The sequence below is a fragment of the Ceratotherium simum genome, chromosome 38 (genome assembly GCF_057802395.1).
Source record: "Ceratotherium simum simum isolate JZ-2026a chromosome 38, ASM5780239v1, whole genome shotgun sequence".
Classification (NCBI taxonomy): Eukaryota; Metazoa; Chordata; class Mammalia; order Perissodactyla; family Rhinocerotidae; genus Ceratotherium; species Ceratotherium simum.
Genome location: NC_141937.1, coordinates 20,016,896 through 20,032,254, shown reverse-complemented (window position 1 = coordinate 20,032,254; position 15,359 = coordinate 20,016,896). Strand labels below are relative to the sequence as shown.

The window sequence follows — 15,359 nt, the reverse complement described above, 5'->3', positions numbered from 1 at the left end:
TAACATTAGTTCTACGTATGTTTTCTAACATGTGACAAAATTAAAATAGAATGAAATGTTTGTTCAAGAATCCCTGCCTTAGAACTTAGTCTTATATTTTATATTAGACGTAAATTTCAGACACACTAAGGTAAGTTTGAAATTGAGCTACTCACTGAATAACATGAAACAAAATAAAAATGATTTATAAATAACTGTGGCATGACAGTAGGTAATCAACCTTTTGGTCACTGTCTAATTAGAAAGCATCTTCTAAATATGATCTCGAAAATCTCAGCAACACATAAGACTATTGTAATTACAGTAAATGTATACATTGCAATGAGAAAAATGGTCTTCTCCAAATGTTCTGGCACCATGCATTTTATAATAGTAAATTTTTCCGCAAGGGTTCCAGCATCACACAGGTAGAGGGGTTTTACTTGGAAACCAAAGAGGCGTGTCTGAAGCCAAAATGCTATCACCTCCAGACTAATTCTTAATAAAACGGAGAGGATATAAATCACAGAGTAGATGGGCTTTTGAAGAATGCATTCTTGATTGATGCTTTTACATGCAGCATAAAGATGGAAAACAGCTCCAGGAACCAGTACAATCACTAGTTGTAAAGCCCAAAACACCTAAAGCATGTCAGAAATGTCTTAGTCAAATCAATCAACATGTAACCAAAAATACGCTAAAAACGTTCACCGACTCTCAAGAGAGGCTGACTTAAAAATTCTAAGTTTCATAAGTCTTATAAGAATAAAAATAATAAATGAAGCTAGTAATGTTGAACATATATTATTTGATTACTAAGATGTTTAAAACTTTAAACATATAGTAATTGTGAAAACGTCATCACATTTTACTGTCATCACCTACCAATTACTAATTATGATGAAATATTGTATTTTAGTAGCTGCCCAATTTCCATTTTCTAATTACAGGCCTGGAATATGAATAGATCAATATCTATCATCTATTATCACTATCTATATCTATTATCAATAGATAATAGAATGCTGGAGTTGGAAGAAACTCTTGATCAACTCAAATTAACTTACCTGAAATATACAACCAGGTAGAGAAGAAGTAATAATCCTAGAAATAATACCTGTTAGGGCATTCTTCATCTAATTATGACATTATTTTACATTTTGAAAAAAAACAATTTTATTTGGTAAAGAGTAAGGTTTATGTGAATGCAGAAAAACTTACTTGTGGAGTGATTGGTCTGAACTGACTGTTAACAGAAGAGGTTAATTTCTCTCTTGTCTGGATCACAGCTGAAGTGCAGAGCCTCATTCCCATAGACTGCAAAACCCAACACCCCAAGGAAGAACATTCGGATCGACCCAAAGAACAGGGTGGGGAATTGACCCATCACCGTTGGAGGCTTCATCTGTTATGATTTTAGGAGAAAAAAAAAATGTTTTGAAAACAAACATTAAAGGAGGATATTTTAGGATGTTTTCATTATCATATTTTTAAAAATTTAAGACATGAAGTTTCGAAGCGAGATAGAACTTTAGAGATCATCAAGCCCAATGCAAATCTTGCATTATGAGATTTCTTACCCTTTTTCACTCTGCAAGTTTGAAGTGCAACAGTCAAATAGGGACATGCTGCTAATCAAATGTATAATTCTGGAAATATTTAAAAAGCTTTGAATTTGATTAAAACCCCCTACCCCTGTAATCTTTTTGCAATAAAATCAAGAGAATCTTAGAATATCTAGTACCTCTTTTGGAAAATTAGATAACAAACAAAATATCAAACTCATTAATATACACACTATCTTAACAACCAGATATTTATTTAGTTGTCATTACAGTTTATTTTCTTCTCCTCAATGATCAAATTAGAGAGAGCAAGCTACTTTAAAACAACAACAGCTAGAAGTACTTGCTGAATTATTCTAGTTATACTTTAAATTCAGAATATTTTGAAGTATATGGTTAATGTTTATATTATTCTCCATATATGTAGAGGAACTTATTCAACAACACTCATGCAAATCAGGTTAAAATACACAGAGAAGAGTCATACAATTGTTTGGGTTTTTTTCTAATACTTACACATCCTTCATAAAAGTTTTTGATGTAACTGAGAGACACGTTTCAGGAGAGGTTATCCTGCATCCCTGTGGGTAAATTCTTAACCCACTTGTCAGTTTGCTTCCACTAGAATCAAACTCTTATAATCTGTCATGACTCTTACAGTAGAAAGCATTTATCACTGCAAATGTCTCTCCCCTCCTCCTTTTCTGTCTTTTTTTTTTCTTTTTTTCATGGATCTCTGGGGCCCCCATCAACTTTCCTATCTCTGTCCTAAAACAAAGAAACAAAAGCTGAGGGCACGTGGTCTATCTAACAATCCCGTGGCTTACGCTGTCAGCATAGCCTGCGAGCCAGACAGGAGTGTCAGCAAAGCAAGAGGCCAGCAAGTGTTCAGGGCACCCAACGCCTTTCCATTACCTGCGAGTTTAATGTATGGAAATCGGTGGACTCTTGAGCTTAGAGTTTTCCATTTAGGTGTGTCTGAAAAGATCAGTACATGAAAAATATTCCTGATTCTTTCTGGTTTACTTCTATGGAATAGCATTAATTTCTGGGAATTTTTAGAAACTGTAACCCAGGCCATGGTGGTTATTACGTCATTGAATATTACTGATGTGTTGCTGTTTTGTCCACAGACAGGGAAAAATATGCACTTAGATCTCTGTTCTAAGGAAAAGGATAGGGTCCTGCTAATCAAGATAAGACTGGGATCTAGCACAAATCACGTGAACAATCCTGCCCTCCCCTCCTTGTGTCCCTGAGTTGACGAGCCGACTATGAGACATTGTTATGGGCGGGCGCTGAGGATTAGCAGAGGCCAGGACAGACGAGTAGCTGTCTTCTAACTGATACATCTGCTTACTATTTTCCATCCACTTGGAATGCCATACAGCCAGTGGGGGGTCACATCTCTTTTCTTCACCTGTTTCTCTCGTCTCTGTTTTGTTTGTGATCTGAGAAAGTAGTGACTCCAGACACCTTCATCGCTCCGTGAGTGGAGAAGTAACTGCATAATGCGTGTACTTGTAACCAGTGGGAAAGGGGCAGTGGCCTTGTTGAGTCAGAGTGTTGTCCTGGATAGGAAAAAATAAGAATGGACAACATAATGACCCCTCAGAGCTGCTGGATAAGAGAAATTGGCCTATAGTTTCATCTTGTCAGAAACAGAATTCCAGGTTTGCTATGTGTTGATTCCTTTACAGGGGCATCTAAAAGCCATAACAATCACTTACATGGGAGCAACCTCACTTTGACTTTTACCATTGTACAGTAAGGACTTTTTGTTGAGGCAAATATATACAAGTGTCAAACATGTAAAAATCATCTGTCTTCCTATGTTCTTTCAGAGATGAATAAAATTGGCTTGAACCTTAATTGCATGTGTAGAAGAGGGAAATGTAGCATCATTTTCATTGTTGGGATCTATGAGGGGCCAAATAAATAATATCTGTCTTCCACTTACAGGTTACGATCCAATTGAGTCATAAGACAAAGGAATAAGGCAGACGCAGGCCAAAATATCACCCTTATTACACTCTTATTACCATAAAAATTAAGTTGGAAGAGGGGTGTGGCTTATCTCTTTGGGAAAGTGAGCTTCTCAGATACATACAGATGCAGGCCCGGTCAATGTTGTAGCACGCTGCCTTTCCTGCATGGAGTGCCCCCCACACCCCCTCGCCGCCCCCAACAGCCTCTGTAAGATTTATGCACGAGAAGAGCGGAGTAGAGCTAGGTAAAGAAAACTCACTAGATAAGATAGGCTGGCCTCACCTGAATGGCAATTAGTAGGGCTGTTAATTAGGGTCACAACCTAAGCTTCTTTACATGCTAACAGTTGCAGGGTTCCAAAAGCAGCAAATGAGGGCCAATCCCCAAAGTGCAAGCACTACTTAGGCCTCTGTTTGCTTCATGTTACGTTAGAGAAAGCAAATTTCAATGCCAACCCAGACTCAGGAACTAGCTTCTACCTCTTATTGGATTTGAAAGTCATATTGCAGAGGCGTGGGTGCAGGAATAGGAAAAATTTGTGGCCAACTTAATATCATTTTCCACAGTATGCCCTCTGAGCACATATATTCATATCCTTCTCACACGTTTTCACCCTCATCCCAGGATGTCAAAACTCTTATCTAATTCCAACATTAAGGTTGAAGTCCAGGGTTTTGTGATTTGCATCATGTGCAAATCTGGATGTGGCTCAGAAGTGACTCCTCATGATCCAGAATCTAATGAAACAAAAGAAAAAGTTATCTTTCACACAATATCAATGTACAATGGTGATAAGGGGCAGGATGATTCCAATAGACACCTTCTCTCCAAAAGTGGGAGAACAGGAGGCACACCACTGTCACTGATCCATAACAGTTCTGAAATCTTGCAGGAGAAATATTGCCAGTTCTTCCTACTCTGGAGGCAGGGGATGTTCCATGATTAAGGCATAGTACTATCCCCTGAAAACTGCTCCCCAGTTTACTGTACTCTACTGCTTAATGGGAGTAGTTCCCTGACTCATTTTTGTCAATGGCCTGTGGCTCCATCCTCTGTGTTATTGGCTGAAAACGTCTTCTCTTTTTCATTAAGAAAAACGTGCTGTGTTTGAAGCTGCTTAGCTTCCTCAGACAGCTTCCTGTTAGAAGAAAGTTGGGGGACCAGAACTGTTTTTTACATTTGACCATTATCTGTACCTTTTAATCCAAATTAGCAGTTCTTTTGCTGGTATAACTCTCTTAATCACTTTCTGAGTTTTCTATGTATCAGATTTAAAGCAATTAGTTTGGAAAAAAGTCATATCCACAAATTTTTAAAGACATGCCTTTTTCTAAACACATAAATTTGCTGCTGTTTTTAGATTAGGCTTCTCTGAGAGCACGCAGTTTAAGAGTTTTAGAAAACTTTGTCTAATTGAGATGGTCATTAATCATGCCTTAAATATTTGAGAAGTCTTATCAAAGAATGTTATAGCCATGTCTCCGATTTGCTTTTTACCCTGAAACCATGTTTTACGTTAGAAATTTTTACTGACCAGGGGCACTAGAAATGGAAAAAAAAAAAATTCCTGTGTAGCAACTCCTGATCCCTCTATATTTTCCCAAAATTTTGCTTGCAAACTCATCTCTAGGCTCCTTCACTAGGTAACCTGTCTCTTCTTATACCTTATCAAATGTGGCTAGGAGTACCAAACTGTTACTTTTGCTGTTCTCTCTGGATTGTACCTTAGACAAATCCAACATTTCATTAGTACACTTTTTATCTTCTAAGTTATTTGAGGTGACTGTTGTGTCAATTTGTTTTACTACTGTATAATAAGGGTAACCATATTTCCAGCTTGCTATAGGTGCTTTCTCACTGCTTTTCCCGCCCCTGCTTATAGTTTCTCATTGCTTTTCCTGCCTCTGGTAATAGTTTGTTACTTTTTTACCTTCTGCCTCCTGGTACTCCCAAAGATGATGCCAAACTTAAATTTTTGCTACAGTAGCACCTGACCCTTGGTACCAATATCTGTATCAGTTAAGAATTTTTTAATTCCAAGTCACTCTCAAATATAATGGCCAAACAGGAAGCATTTATTCAGCTAATGGTTTGGCTGATTATTTCTCCTGGTCTGGGCTGGCTCAGTTGATCTCTGCTGGGTTCTCACATACGTGTGTGGTCAGTCAGCAGGGCAGCTGCCAGAAGGATTATCTAAGATGACTTCACTCTCATGTCTGGTGGTTGGCAGGCTTTGGCCAGAGTGATCAAGGTGACTGAGGCACATGTCTCTTGTCATCCTGGAGAATAGCCCAGGCTGCTTCTTATGGTAGGGATCGCAGAGTTCCCAAAGCATCAAGAGTGGAAAAGCCCAAATGTGTAAGAGTTTTTCAGGTCTCTGCTCTCTTCATGGTTACTAATGTCCCACTGGCCAAGCAGAGCTCATGGCAAACCTGGATTCTAGGTCTTAATAGGGACATCTGAAATCACATTCCAGTGGCATGGAAGTGGAGAAGTGAAGAATCTGTAGTGATTTGACAATCCACCCCAGGACTAGGGGCATTAATTGAGGAAATCTATTATAATAGATAATATTCAAGAACCTTGCCCATTTAAAAATGCAATTTGGGAATCATGGATGTGTGCTTTCTTCCTAGAGAAACCTAGCGTCAATAAATGAGAACTAAAGTTTGAGGTCATGCCTGTGTGCTGTTACACTAAGCCCCTCCTTCCCGATGTGAAAGGAACATGAGAAGGACTAGAGCAGATGGGGAAAAAAAATCTCTCCTACAATAAAAATCTAATAATAATGTATTATGCTTATTGAATAGTTTCTATTTGCTACTAAGTGTTTTAAACAAACAATCTGAATTCTTACAACTCCATGAAGTATGTTCTCTTATAGGTCCATTTTGCAGATGAGGCTTAGAGGGTTTAAATAATTTAAACAAAGTTACAGTTAGTAAGTGGCAAAGCCAGATAGTGACAAATAGTGAATGAGTTGCTTGTTGTTAACGGGTTGGCTATAGGCACATGAGAATATTATTAGGTTGATTGCTAGGACACTGAAACGTGGAAATTAAGGGGAATTATACTCGGGCTTTCTTATTTTCTCCTGTGAGGAGCTCAGGGGGTTATTGGGGTACACAGCAGCTGGATGGTGCTGCAGAGCTTGGCCCCTATTCCATGCTCCTGACCAGGTCTCATTGTGAAGAGAAAGGCCAAGCAGAGAAGTAACCAAGCATAATACGTGCCAGGGGAGTACCTGAGATACCTGAAGGACTCCACGGAAATGAATTCAGGTGATGTTTCTTTCATTTGGCATCAACGTGAGGAGGAAGGACCACATGGTATCTAAGATCATGGGCTCTGGAATCAGAAGACCTATGTTTGAACCCTGGTTTCACCACTTGGCTAGATTTGAGATCTCAATAAAATTACTGACCATCTCTGAATCTCAGGTTCTTCGACTGGGGACAATAGCATTCACCTCACGGCGTTGTCGTATGTGGATTATTAAAACATTTGTCTTTAATGAGAGCCCGAACCATCTGTTGTTTTCTATTAGTTTTTCCTTGTTTTGCAGCCTACAGAATGTTAACAAAATAATAATCCTTCCCAAGCAAGAAAGAGTCACTGCTTTCTTCAATGTAAAGAACGTTCGTGTTGGCCAGAGTAAGAATGTTTTAGTGAAGGATGAATAACATACATAAATCTCAAGTCTGTTTTCAATGTCTCTCCTCTCTCTCTATCTTTATTTAATCTTTTGGGAGGGAGCATCTCTTCCTTTAGAGTCTATTCAGCTGTCAAGACATGGACTTCTGCTCTGCAAGGACTAATGAGATTGAACCCCAAGGAGGCTTTGAGTAAATTTAATCATTAAAACCTGTCTCTGCTCTCCCAGCCCCAAAGATTTAAAAAGTGACCAGGATACCTCCATCGATTTCCTGAGTAAATGGCCTAAAATTTGAGACCACCATACCAGCTTCCCTGCTCAAACTTGCTTAAAGCTTTTAACTTCAGAAAGAGGAGTGAAGGCAAGCTCAGATCCACCACCACTGCTACTACTACATTACTACCACTACAACAACTACTACCACTGCTAGTACAACTACCACTACTACTACTACAACTACTACTACCACTGCTAGTACAACTACCACTACTACCACTACAACAACTACTACCACTGCTAGTACAACTACCACTACTACCACTGCTAGTACAACTACCACTACTACTACTACAACTACTATTACTACCACTACAACTACTACCACTACTACTACAACTACCATTACTACTACTCCCACTACTACTACAACTACAACTACCACACTACTACTACTACAACTACTACCACTGCTAGTACAACTACCACTACAACTACTATTACTACCACTACAACTACTACCACTACTACTACAACTACCATTACTACTACTACCATTACTACTACAACTACAACTACCACACTACTACTACTACAACTACTACCACTGCTAGTACAACTACCACTACTACTACTACAACTACTATTACTACCACTACTACTACTACCACTACTACTACAACTACCATTACTACTACTACCACTACTACTACAACTACAACTACCACACTACTACTACAACAACTACTACCACTGCTAGTACAACTACCACTACTACTACTACAACTACTATTACTACCACTACTACTACTACCACTACTACTACTACTACCATTACTACTACAACTACAACTACCACACTACTACCACTACAACTACTACCACTGCTAGTACAACTACCACTACTACTACTACAACTACTATTACTACCACTCACTACTACTACCACTACTACTACAACTACCATTACTACTACTACCACTACTACTACAACTACAACTACCACACTACTACTACAACAACTACTACCACTGCTAGTACAACTACCACTACTACTACTACAACTACTATTACTACCACTACTACTACTACCACTACTACTACAACTACCATTACTACTACTACCACTACTACTACAACTACAACTACCACACTACTACTACAACAACTACTACCACTGCTAGTACAACTACCACTACTACTACTACAACTACTATTACTACCACTACTACTACAACTACCATTACTACTACTACCACTACTACTACAACTACAACTACCACTACTACTGCTACAACTACTACTACCACTACTACAACAACTACTACCACTACTAGTACAAGTACAACTACCACTACTACTACTACAACAACTACCACCACTGCTAGTACAACTACCACTACTACTACTACAACTACTATTACTACCTCTACTACTACTACCACTACTACTACAACTATAACTATCACTACCACTATTACAACTACTACTACTACAACTACTGCTACCACTACTACTACAACTACTACTACTACAAGTACAACTACCACTACTACTACTACAACAACTACTACCACTACTACTACAACAACTACTACTACAACAACTACTACTACCACTACTACTACAAGTACAACTACCACTACTACTACTACAACTACTACCACTACGACTACAACAACTACTACTACCACTACTACTACAAGTACAACTACCACTACTACTACTACAACAACTACTACCACTACTACTACAACTACAACTACCACTACTATGACCACCACCACTACGCCACTACACTATACCACTACTACTACCACCACTACTACTACTACCACTACCACTACTACTACACAACTACCACTACTACTATTACCATCACCATACACGCACACACAAGTTGCTGACATCTATTGATGATTACTATCTTTCAGTACTTCTCTAAACCCTGGAAGTCATGTATAATCTGTTGACAGATGTTCTTGGTGTCCCAAAACTTCTGAGATTAAAAACATTTAAGACCTATGTCATCTAACCCAGAAAAAGGATAAACCTCTAATTTTGTGCAGAGCCCAAGACAGGATTGAATGAAATAAAAGTGTAGAAAAGCCCTACTCATGATGGCTAAGACGTGAAAATCAATCTGTGAGTGTTATTTATTATTACTATTTACAATCTGCTCTAAATTAGTACTTTAAAATCTAGTTACATTTGTTGCTTTATAGTTATGCTTTTCTATGTATTTGGACTTATTCACTCATTTTTTTTCATTCACTCAGTAAATAGTAGGCACCTGTAGTACCAGCTACTGTGTGAGGTGTTGAGAATGTGTGAGAACAATGTAGCTCCTGCCTTCATGGGGCTTACATAAGAGCGTGTGTGCTTGTGTGTGTCTGTATGTGGGTACACATGTATATACATATATGGTTGACATGTATAATGTTGAGAATTTGCTTAAAATGAGGCATGATTTATATTTAATCCTTCAGACTAGGGTCACAAACTATCTTGGCTTATTTTACATCTGGCAAATAGGGAGAAATGATCTCTAAGTTTCCTCTCTAACTTTCTTTGATTCTCAGAATTTTGCATTGTTACAGTAATTTACTGTCTTCTCATGAGATATCCAACGAGTGCTGAACGCAATGGAATAGAGGTCAATTTAGGTCCTCACAATAGGATGTTTCACAGAAGGATAGCTGAGATAAGGCAATCTGGATAGCTGCCTCAATTCATAAATCACAACCCTTAACCAATTCGCATCTCATTGAAATCTCTGACCTGCCAAAATTGGGTTTGTGTTTCTGCATGAATAATTTATATTCCCTGGAATGGAGTTGGGGTGGCTTAGAAGAAAGGGTCAATGACCGATAATGCTATTTTAGGCAAATGATTTAACTTTCTGGGTTATGTTTACATTTCTCCAAGAGGAATAGACTGGATTCTACAATCTGTAAATAATTTCACAATTCTATGGTTTTATGATTCTAAGTCTTATAATGATACTTGGAGCTATTGTACTAGCTCTGAGATTTATTATCAGTAATTCATATGATGCCAGTAATTGTTGGACCTAATGGTTAAATTGAAGGCCTCATTTTCCTTTTTTATCCATGAGTTTATATTTCAAATATTCAAAAACTGCATGGTTTCTAGTTATATAACACATATGACATTTCTTTTTCAGATACTCCATTCTTATAGCCATACTCCATAGAACACAGCCTGTAAATCCAGAAGACCTACGTTTGTGTCTTTTACTACCATTACTGGTTGTTATTTAAGCATTCTGTGTTAACTCTGTGAGTTTTCGTTTTTCCATCTGTAAAATGGGGAAAATTATTCTTACCTAATAGAGATATTGTAATTAAACGAGAGAATATACAAGATAATATTTAGCACAGTGCCTGACATATAGTTGGTTTCTCAGTAAATATGATTTTCACTCTTATTATGGAAGCTAGACTCATTCTATCAAGCTTGAGAGGAAATATACCAAATAGGTAAAAACTTGAGTTCTTGAATCAGTAAACACGGATTTGAATCATAGCTTGTAATGAAAATGGCTTGGGAAAATTGTCTAACTACTCTAAGCCTCCGTTTCCACATCTGCTTGGAATTTGTTGAGCTCTCTGGATCTGTGGATTTGTTTCCAACAAATTTGGAAAAAAAATCAGCCATTATTTCTTCAAATACTTTTTCTTATTTTGAGACTCCAATTACATATATGCTAGACTGCTTAATATGGTCCCAAATGTACCTGATCCTCTCTATAATTTTTTTCTCATTGTGTTTCATTGTGAATAGTTACTATGTTAATTTCACTGATCTTTTCTTCTACAGAATCTCATTTGAAGTTAATCCTATTCAGGCATTTTTCATTTCTGATATTGTTATTTTTAGAACTGGGGTCAGTGAACTACTGCTCATGGATCCTTTTTGTAAAATAAAGTTTTATTGTACCATAGTCATGCCCTTTCACTTATGTATTGTCTATGGTTGCCTTTGTGCTACAAGGTCAGAGTTGAACAGTTACAACAGAGATCATATGGCCCACAAGCCTAAAATATTTACTATTGGGTCCTTTAAGAAAAAGTTGCCAATCTTTCTAGCAATTTCTAACAATTCTGCTCTAGAAATTGATTTTGAGTCTTTTTTTGATCTTCCACTTTTCTAATCATCATGTTAATATTTTTCTCTACCTTTTTAAAGGTAGATGGAATATATATATATTCTTTTATTTTGCTTTTTTTCTTAATTGACAAATCACATTATATTAGTTTCAACTGTACAACAAAATGATTCAGTATTTGTATAAATTGTGAAATAATTACCTCAACAAGTCTAGTTAACATCCATCACCACACAGTTATAAATTTTTTCCCCTTGAGATGAGAACTTTTAAGATTTACCCTCTTAGCAACTTGCAAATATAAAATACAGTATTATTGACTTACAGTCATCATGCTGTACATTACATATTTATGATTTATTTATTTTATAAGTGGAAGTTTGTACCTTCTGACCCCTTTCACCCATTTCACTCACCCCCACCTCTGACAACCACCATCTGTTCTCTGTATCTATGAGTTCAGTTTTTTTCTTTTTTTTTTATTTCACATGTAAGTGAGATCATACAGCATTTGTCTTTCTCTGTTGTCTGATTTATTTCACTTAGCATAATGCCCTCAAGGTCCATCCATGTTGTTACAAATGGCAATATTTCCTTCTTTAATATTCCATTGTGTATATATACCACATTTTCTTTATTCATTCATCCATTGATGGACACAGGTTGCTTCCATGTCTTGGCTATTGTAAATAATTATGCAATAAACACGAGGGTGCATATATCTTTTTGAGTTAATGTTTTCATTTCCTTCAGATAAATACCCAGAAGGGGAACTTCTGGATCATATGGTAGTTCTATTTTTAATTTTTTTGAGGAACTTATATACTGGTTTCTGTAAAGGCTGCACCAATTTACATTCCTACCAACAGTGCGCAAGGGTTTCCTTTTCTCCACATCCTTGCCAACTCTTGTCATTTCTTGTCTTTTTGGTAATAAGCATTCTGACAGGTGTGAGGTGGTACCTCATTGTGGTTTTAATTTGCATTTCCCTGAGGATTAGTGATGTTGAGGATGGAATATATTTTAATAGCTGTTTAATATCCTTGTTTTCTAGTTCTATCATATCTGCCATTTTTGTGTCTGTTTCAGGAGACAAGATCGATTTTCTCCTCATTATGGATCTTATTTTCCTGTTTCTTATATATTTGGTAATTTTTAACCAGATGCCTGACATTTTGTTGGTTGTTGCATTTTATTCTCTTCCTTTCTATAGTGTTAGAATTTTTTCTGCAGGTAGGTTACTGGAATCAGTTGGATATCTCTGAGGCTTAATTTAAGCATTGTTAAAACGGGTTTAGATTAGCTTGTAGTATAGGGCAAATTTAGGCTCACAACTAAAGTACAGTAGTTGCCCCTTCTCAGCTGGGATATGTTACAAGACCCCCCATGGATGCCTGAAACCTCAAATAGTACTTAATCCTATATATACTATGTTTTTTCCTATACCTACCTACCTATGATAAAGTTTAACTTATAAATTAGGCATAGTGAGAGATTAACAACACTAACTAACAACAAAATAGAACAGTTATAGCAATAGAGCATAATAAAAGTTGTGTGAATGTGGTCTCTCTCTCTCTCTGTTTCTCAAAATACTGTACTATTTTCAGACTGCAGTTGACTAAGGGTAACTATAACCCAGGAAAACAAAACCACGGATAAGGGGGGACTACTGTGATATACTTCTGAGTATCTTACAGGATGCACATGGCATTATAAGGTCTTTCTACTCTGGCTGTGGAGAGACAAACTACTCTTAGCCCAGTTTGTACTTGGAATCTTGATGAGTAGTTCTTTCTCTGGCCTTGGGATGTTCTTCTCATGCACGAACAGATCAGTGCTCACTCATAGCCTCAAGTGGACTCCCCTGCAAGTCTCTGGAATTCTCTCTGTTTAGCTCCCACCTCTGTAGTACTCTGCCCTCCGAATTCTAGCCATCTTTGCCTCCTCAAACGCTGATCTCTGTTTCCTCAGTTCAGTGAGGCCAGTGGGCTCTGTTAGAGTTTCCACGTCCTGAACAGTGGCCCAGAGGCTGCCGCTGGGCAATAAGCTCACACAGTCAGGGCTCACCTGGTTTGTTTTCCTCTTCCCAGTGATCACAGTCCTGTGCTGCATGTTTTCCAAAGGCTGTCTCACATTTTGCAATCATTGTTACCTTGACTGATCCTGTTTTCTACTTGTTATAAGCAGAAAGCAGAAAAGAACACCTAATCCTCATGACCCCATTTCTATCAGAACATAAAAGCCTTTTTTTTAAATAAATTTCATTAGTCTTTTTTTTTGGTGAGGAAGATTGGCCCTGAGCTAACATCCGTTGCCAATCCGCCTCTTTTTGCTTGAGGAATATTGTCCCTGAGCTAACATCTGCGCCAATCTCCCTCCATTTTGTATGTGGGACACCGCCACAGCATGGCTTGATGAGTGGTGCATAGGTCTGCACCCAGGATTCAAACCGGTGAACCCCAGGCCGCCGAAGCAGAGTGCATGAGCTTAACCACTACAACACTGGGCCGGCCCCAGAACACAAAAGCCTTTTTAACTGGTTTCACAGTTCGCAATAATGTTCTGAAGAGTTAAGATCATGTGATCTTTGAACAGCTGTAATGTCAATCTTGCAATCTTTGTAATACAGTAGCTCTAACTTTATATTTAAAATTAAGAAGTCAACAGAGTTCTATCCTCGTGTCGAGTAGTATATGGTCAGTACTAAGTCAGGCTGTGTAGACAGTTTAGTAAAGTTCTTACAAAGAGTGAGTCTGAAACCCTTTGTTTCAAGTTCTATGACTTAACAGTGTGTGATATTAAATACATTTTCTATTTTTTTTCTGGATTTCAATTTCTCATCTGTAACATAAAAATAATAATACTCACGTCAAAAGGTTGCTATTAAGATTAAATGAGATAGAGTATGTAAAAGTATTTAACATAGTCCCTAGCACTGTGAGTATCAAATTAACACAAAATATTATTATTTTGTTGTTGTTGATGTGATTGTTATTGAGAAGTTGGCCATTTGTTGTACTGAAGATGAATCTGTAAACCTCTAAGTGCCCACCGTGCTAGAATCTTTGGCAATTCTTTGTGTTTTATGTTTTGGGTGAAAGCAGACTGATTTACTTGATCACAACTGACTGAACCAGCTCTTAGGGCACCAGCAAAGCCAGCCATCAATACACTTGATAAAGAAGGCCACGCCCAATGAGGTGTTCTTATTTATATGGGGGTAGCCTGACTGAGTTAGATCTCCCATCTTGGGGTGGTGAATGCTATGATACTTTGCCTATGCACCATCTTCTTGCTGCTGGGAATATTGGCTGCAGGCAATGCACAACTACATCCTTCACTGAGCATAGCCCTCCACTGCAGGGCAATGTCTCACCCAAGCTTGTGTCCCTTCTCAAACAGTGATACAAGGCCAGAACCTGGCTGACTTGGAGCTAAAAGGCCTGCCTCCCTCCCATTTCAGAACAACTCTAAAGGGCCATCCCAACTCCAGGGCAATCCTTGATGGTTGAATTGATGAAGACTTGAGTCGCAACCACATTGCAGGTATTTCTTCATCTACTCGGTCCTGCCTTTCTCATTTCCTTACAGGGTCAACTCCTGAGGGTCAAATCCCCTGCATACATCGTCATCTCAGCATCTGCTCCTATGGAACCCTATCTAAGACACCTGGGGAGCACAAGTGTGAGACATACATAAGAGAGAATGCTGTACTATGAATGCAGACAATCCAATGCTCTGGCTGTCTCTTTGACCTGATATAGGCCTCTGAATTGGGAGCATTGAGATTAAGAGTTTTTGTATAACTGCTAAGATGGTT

The 15,359-nt window shown here is 38.0% G+C and overlaps 1 protein-coding gene across 1 annotated transcript; it reads right to left on the bottom strand.

The window, feature by feature from the left end:
- Positions 1 to 227: 227 nt before the first annotated feature.
- GJE1 (gap junction protein epsilon 1) lies at positions 228 to 2,093 on the bottom strand (the record flags this gene model as incomplete). Its single annotated transcript, XM_087424971.1, is given in 4 exon segments — positions 228 to 620; positions 1,201 to 1,230; positions 1,232 to 1,384; positions 2,061 to 2,093. Coding segments are annotated over 4 exon segments (609 nt in total), but the record flags the coding sequence as incomplete, so codon positions are not given.
- Positions 2,094 to 15,359: the final 13,266 nt, after the last annotated feature.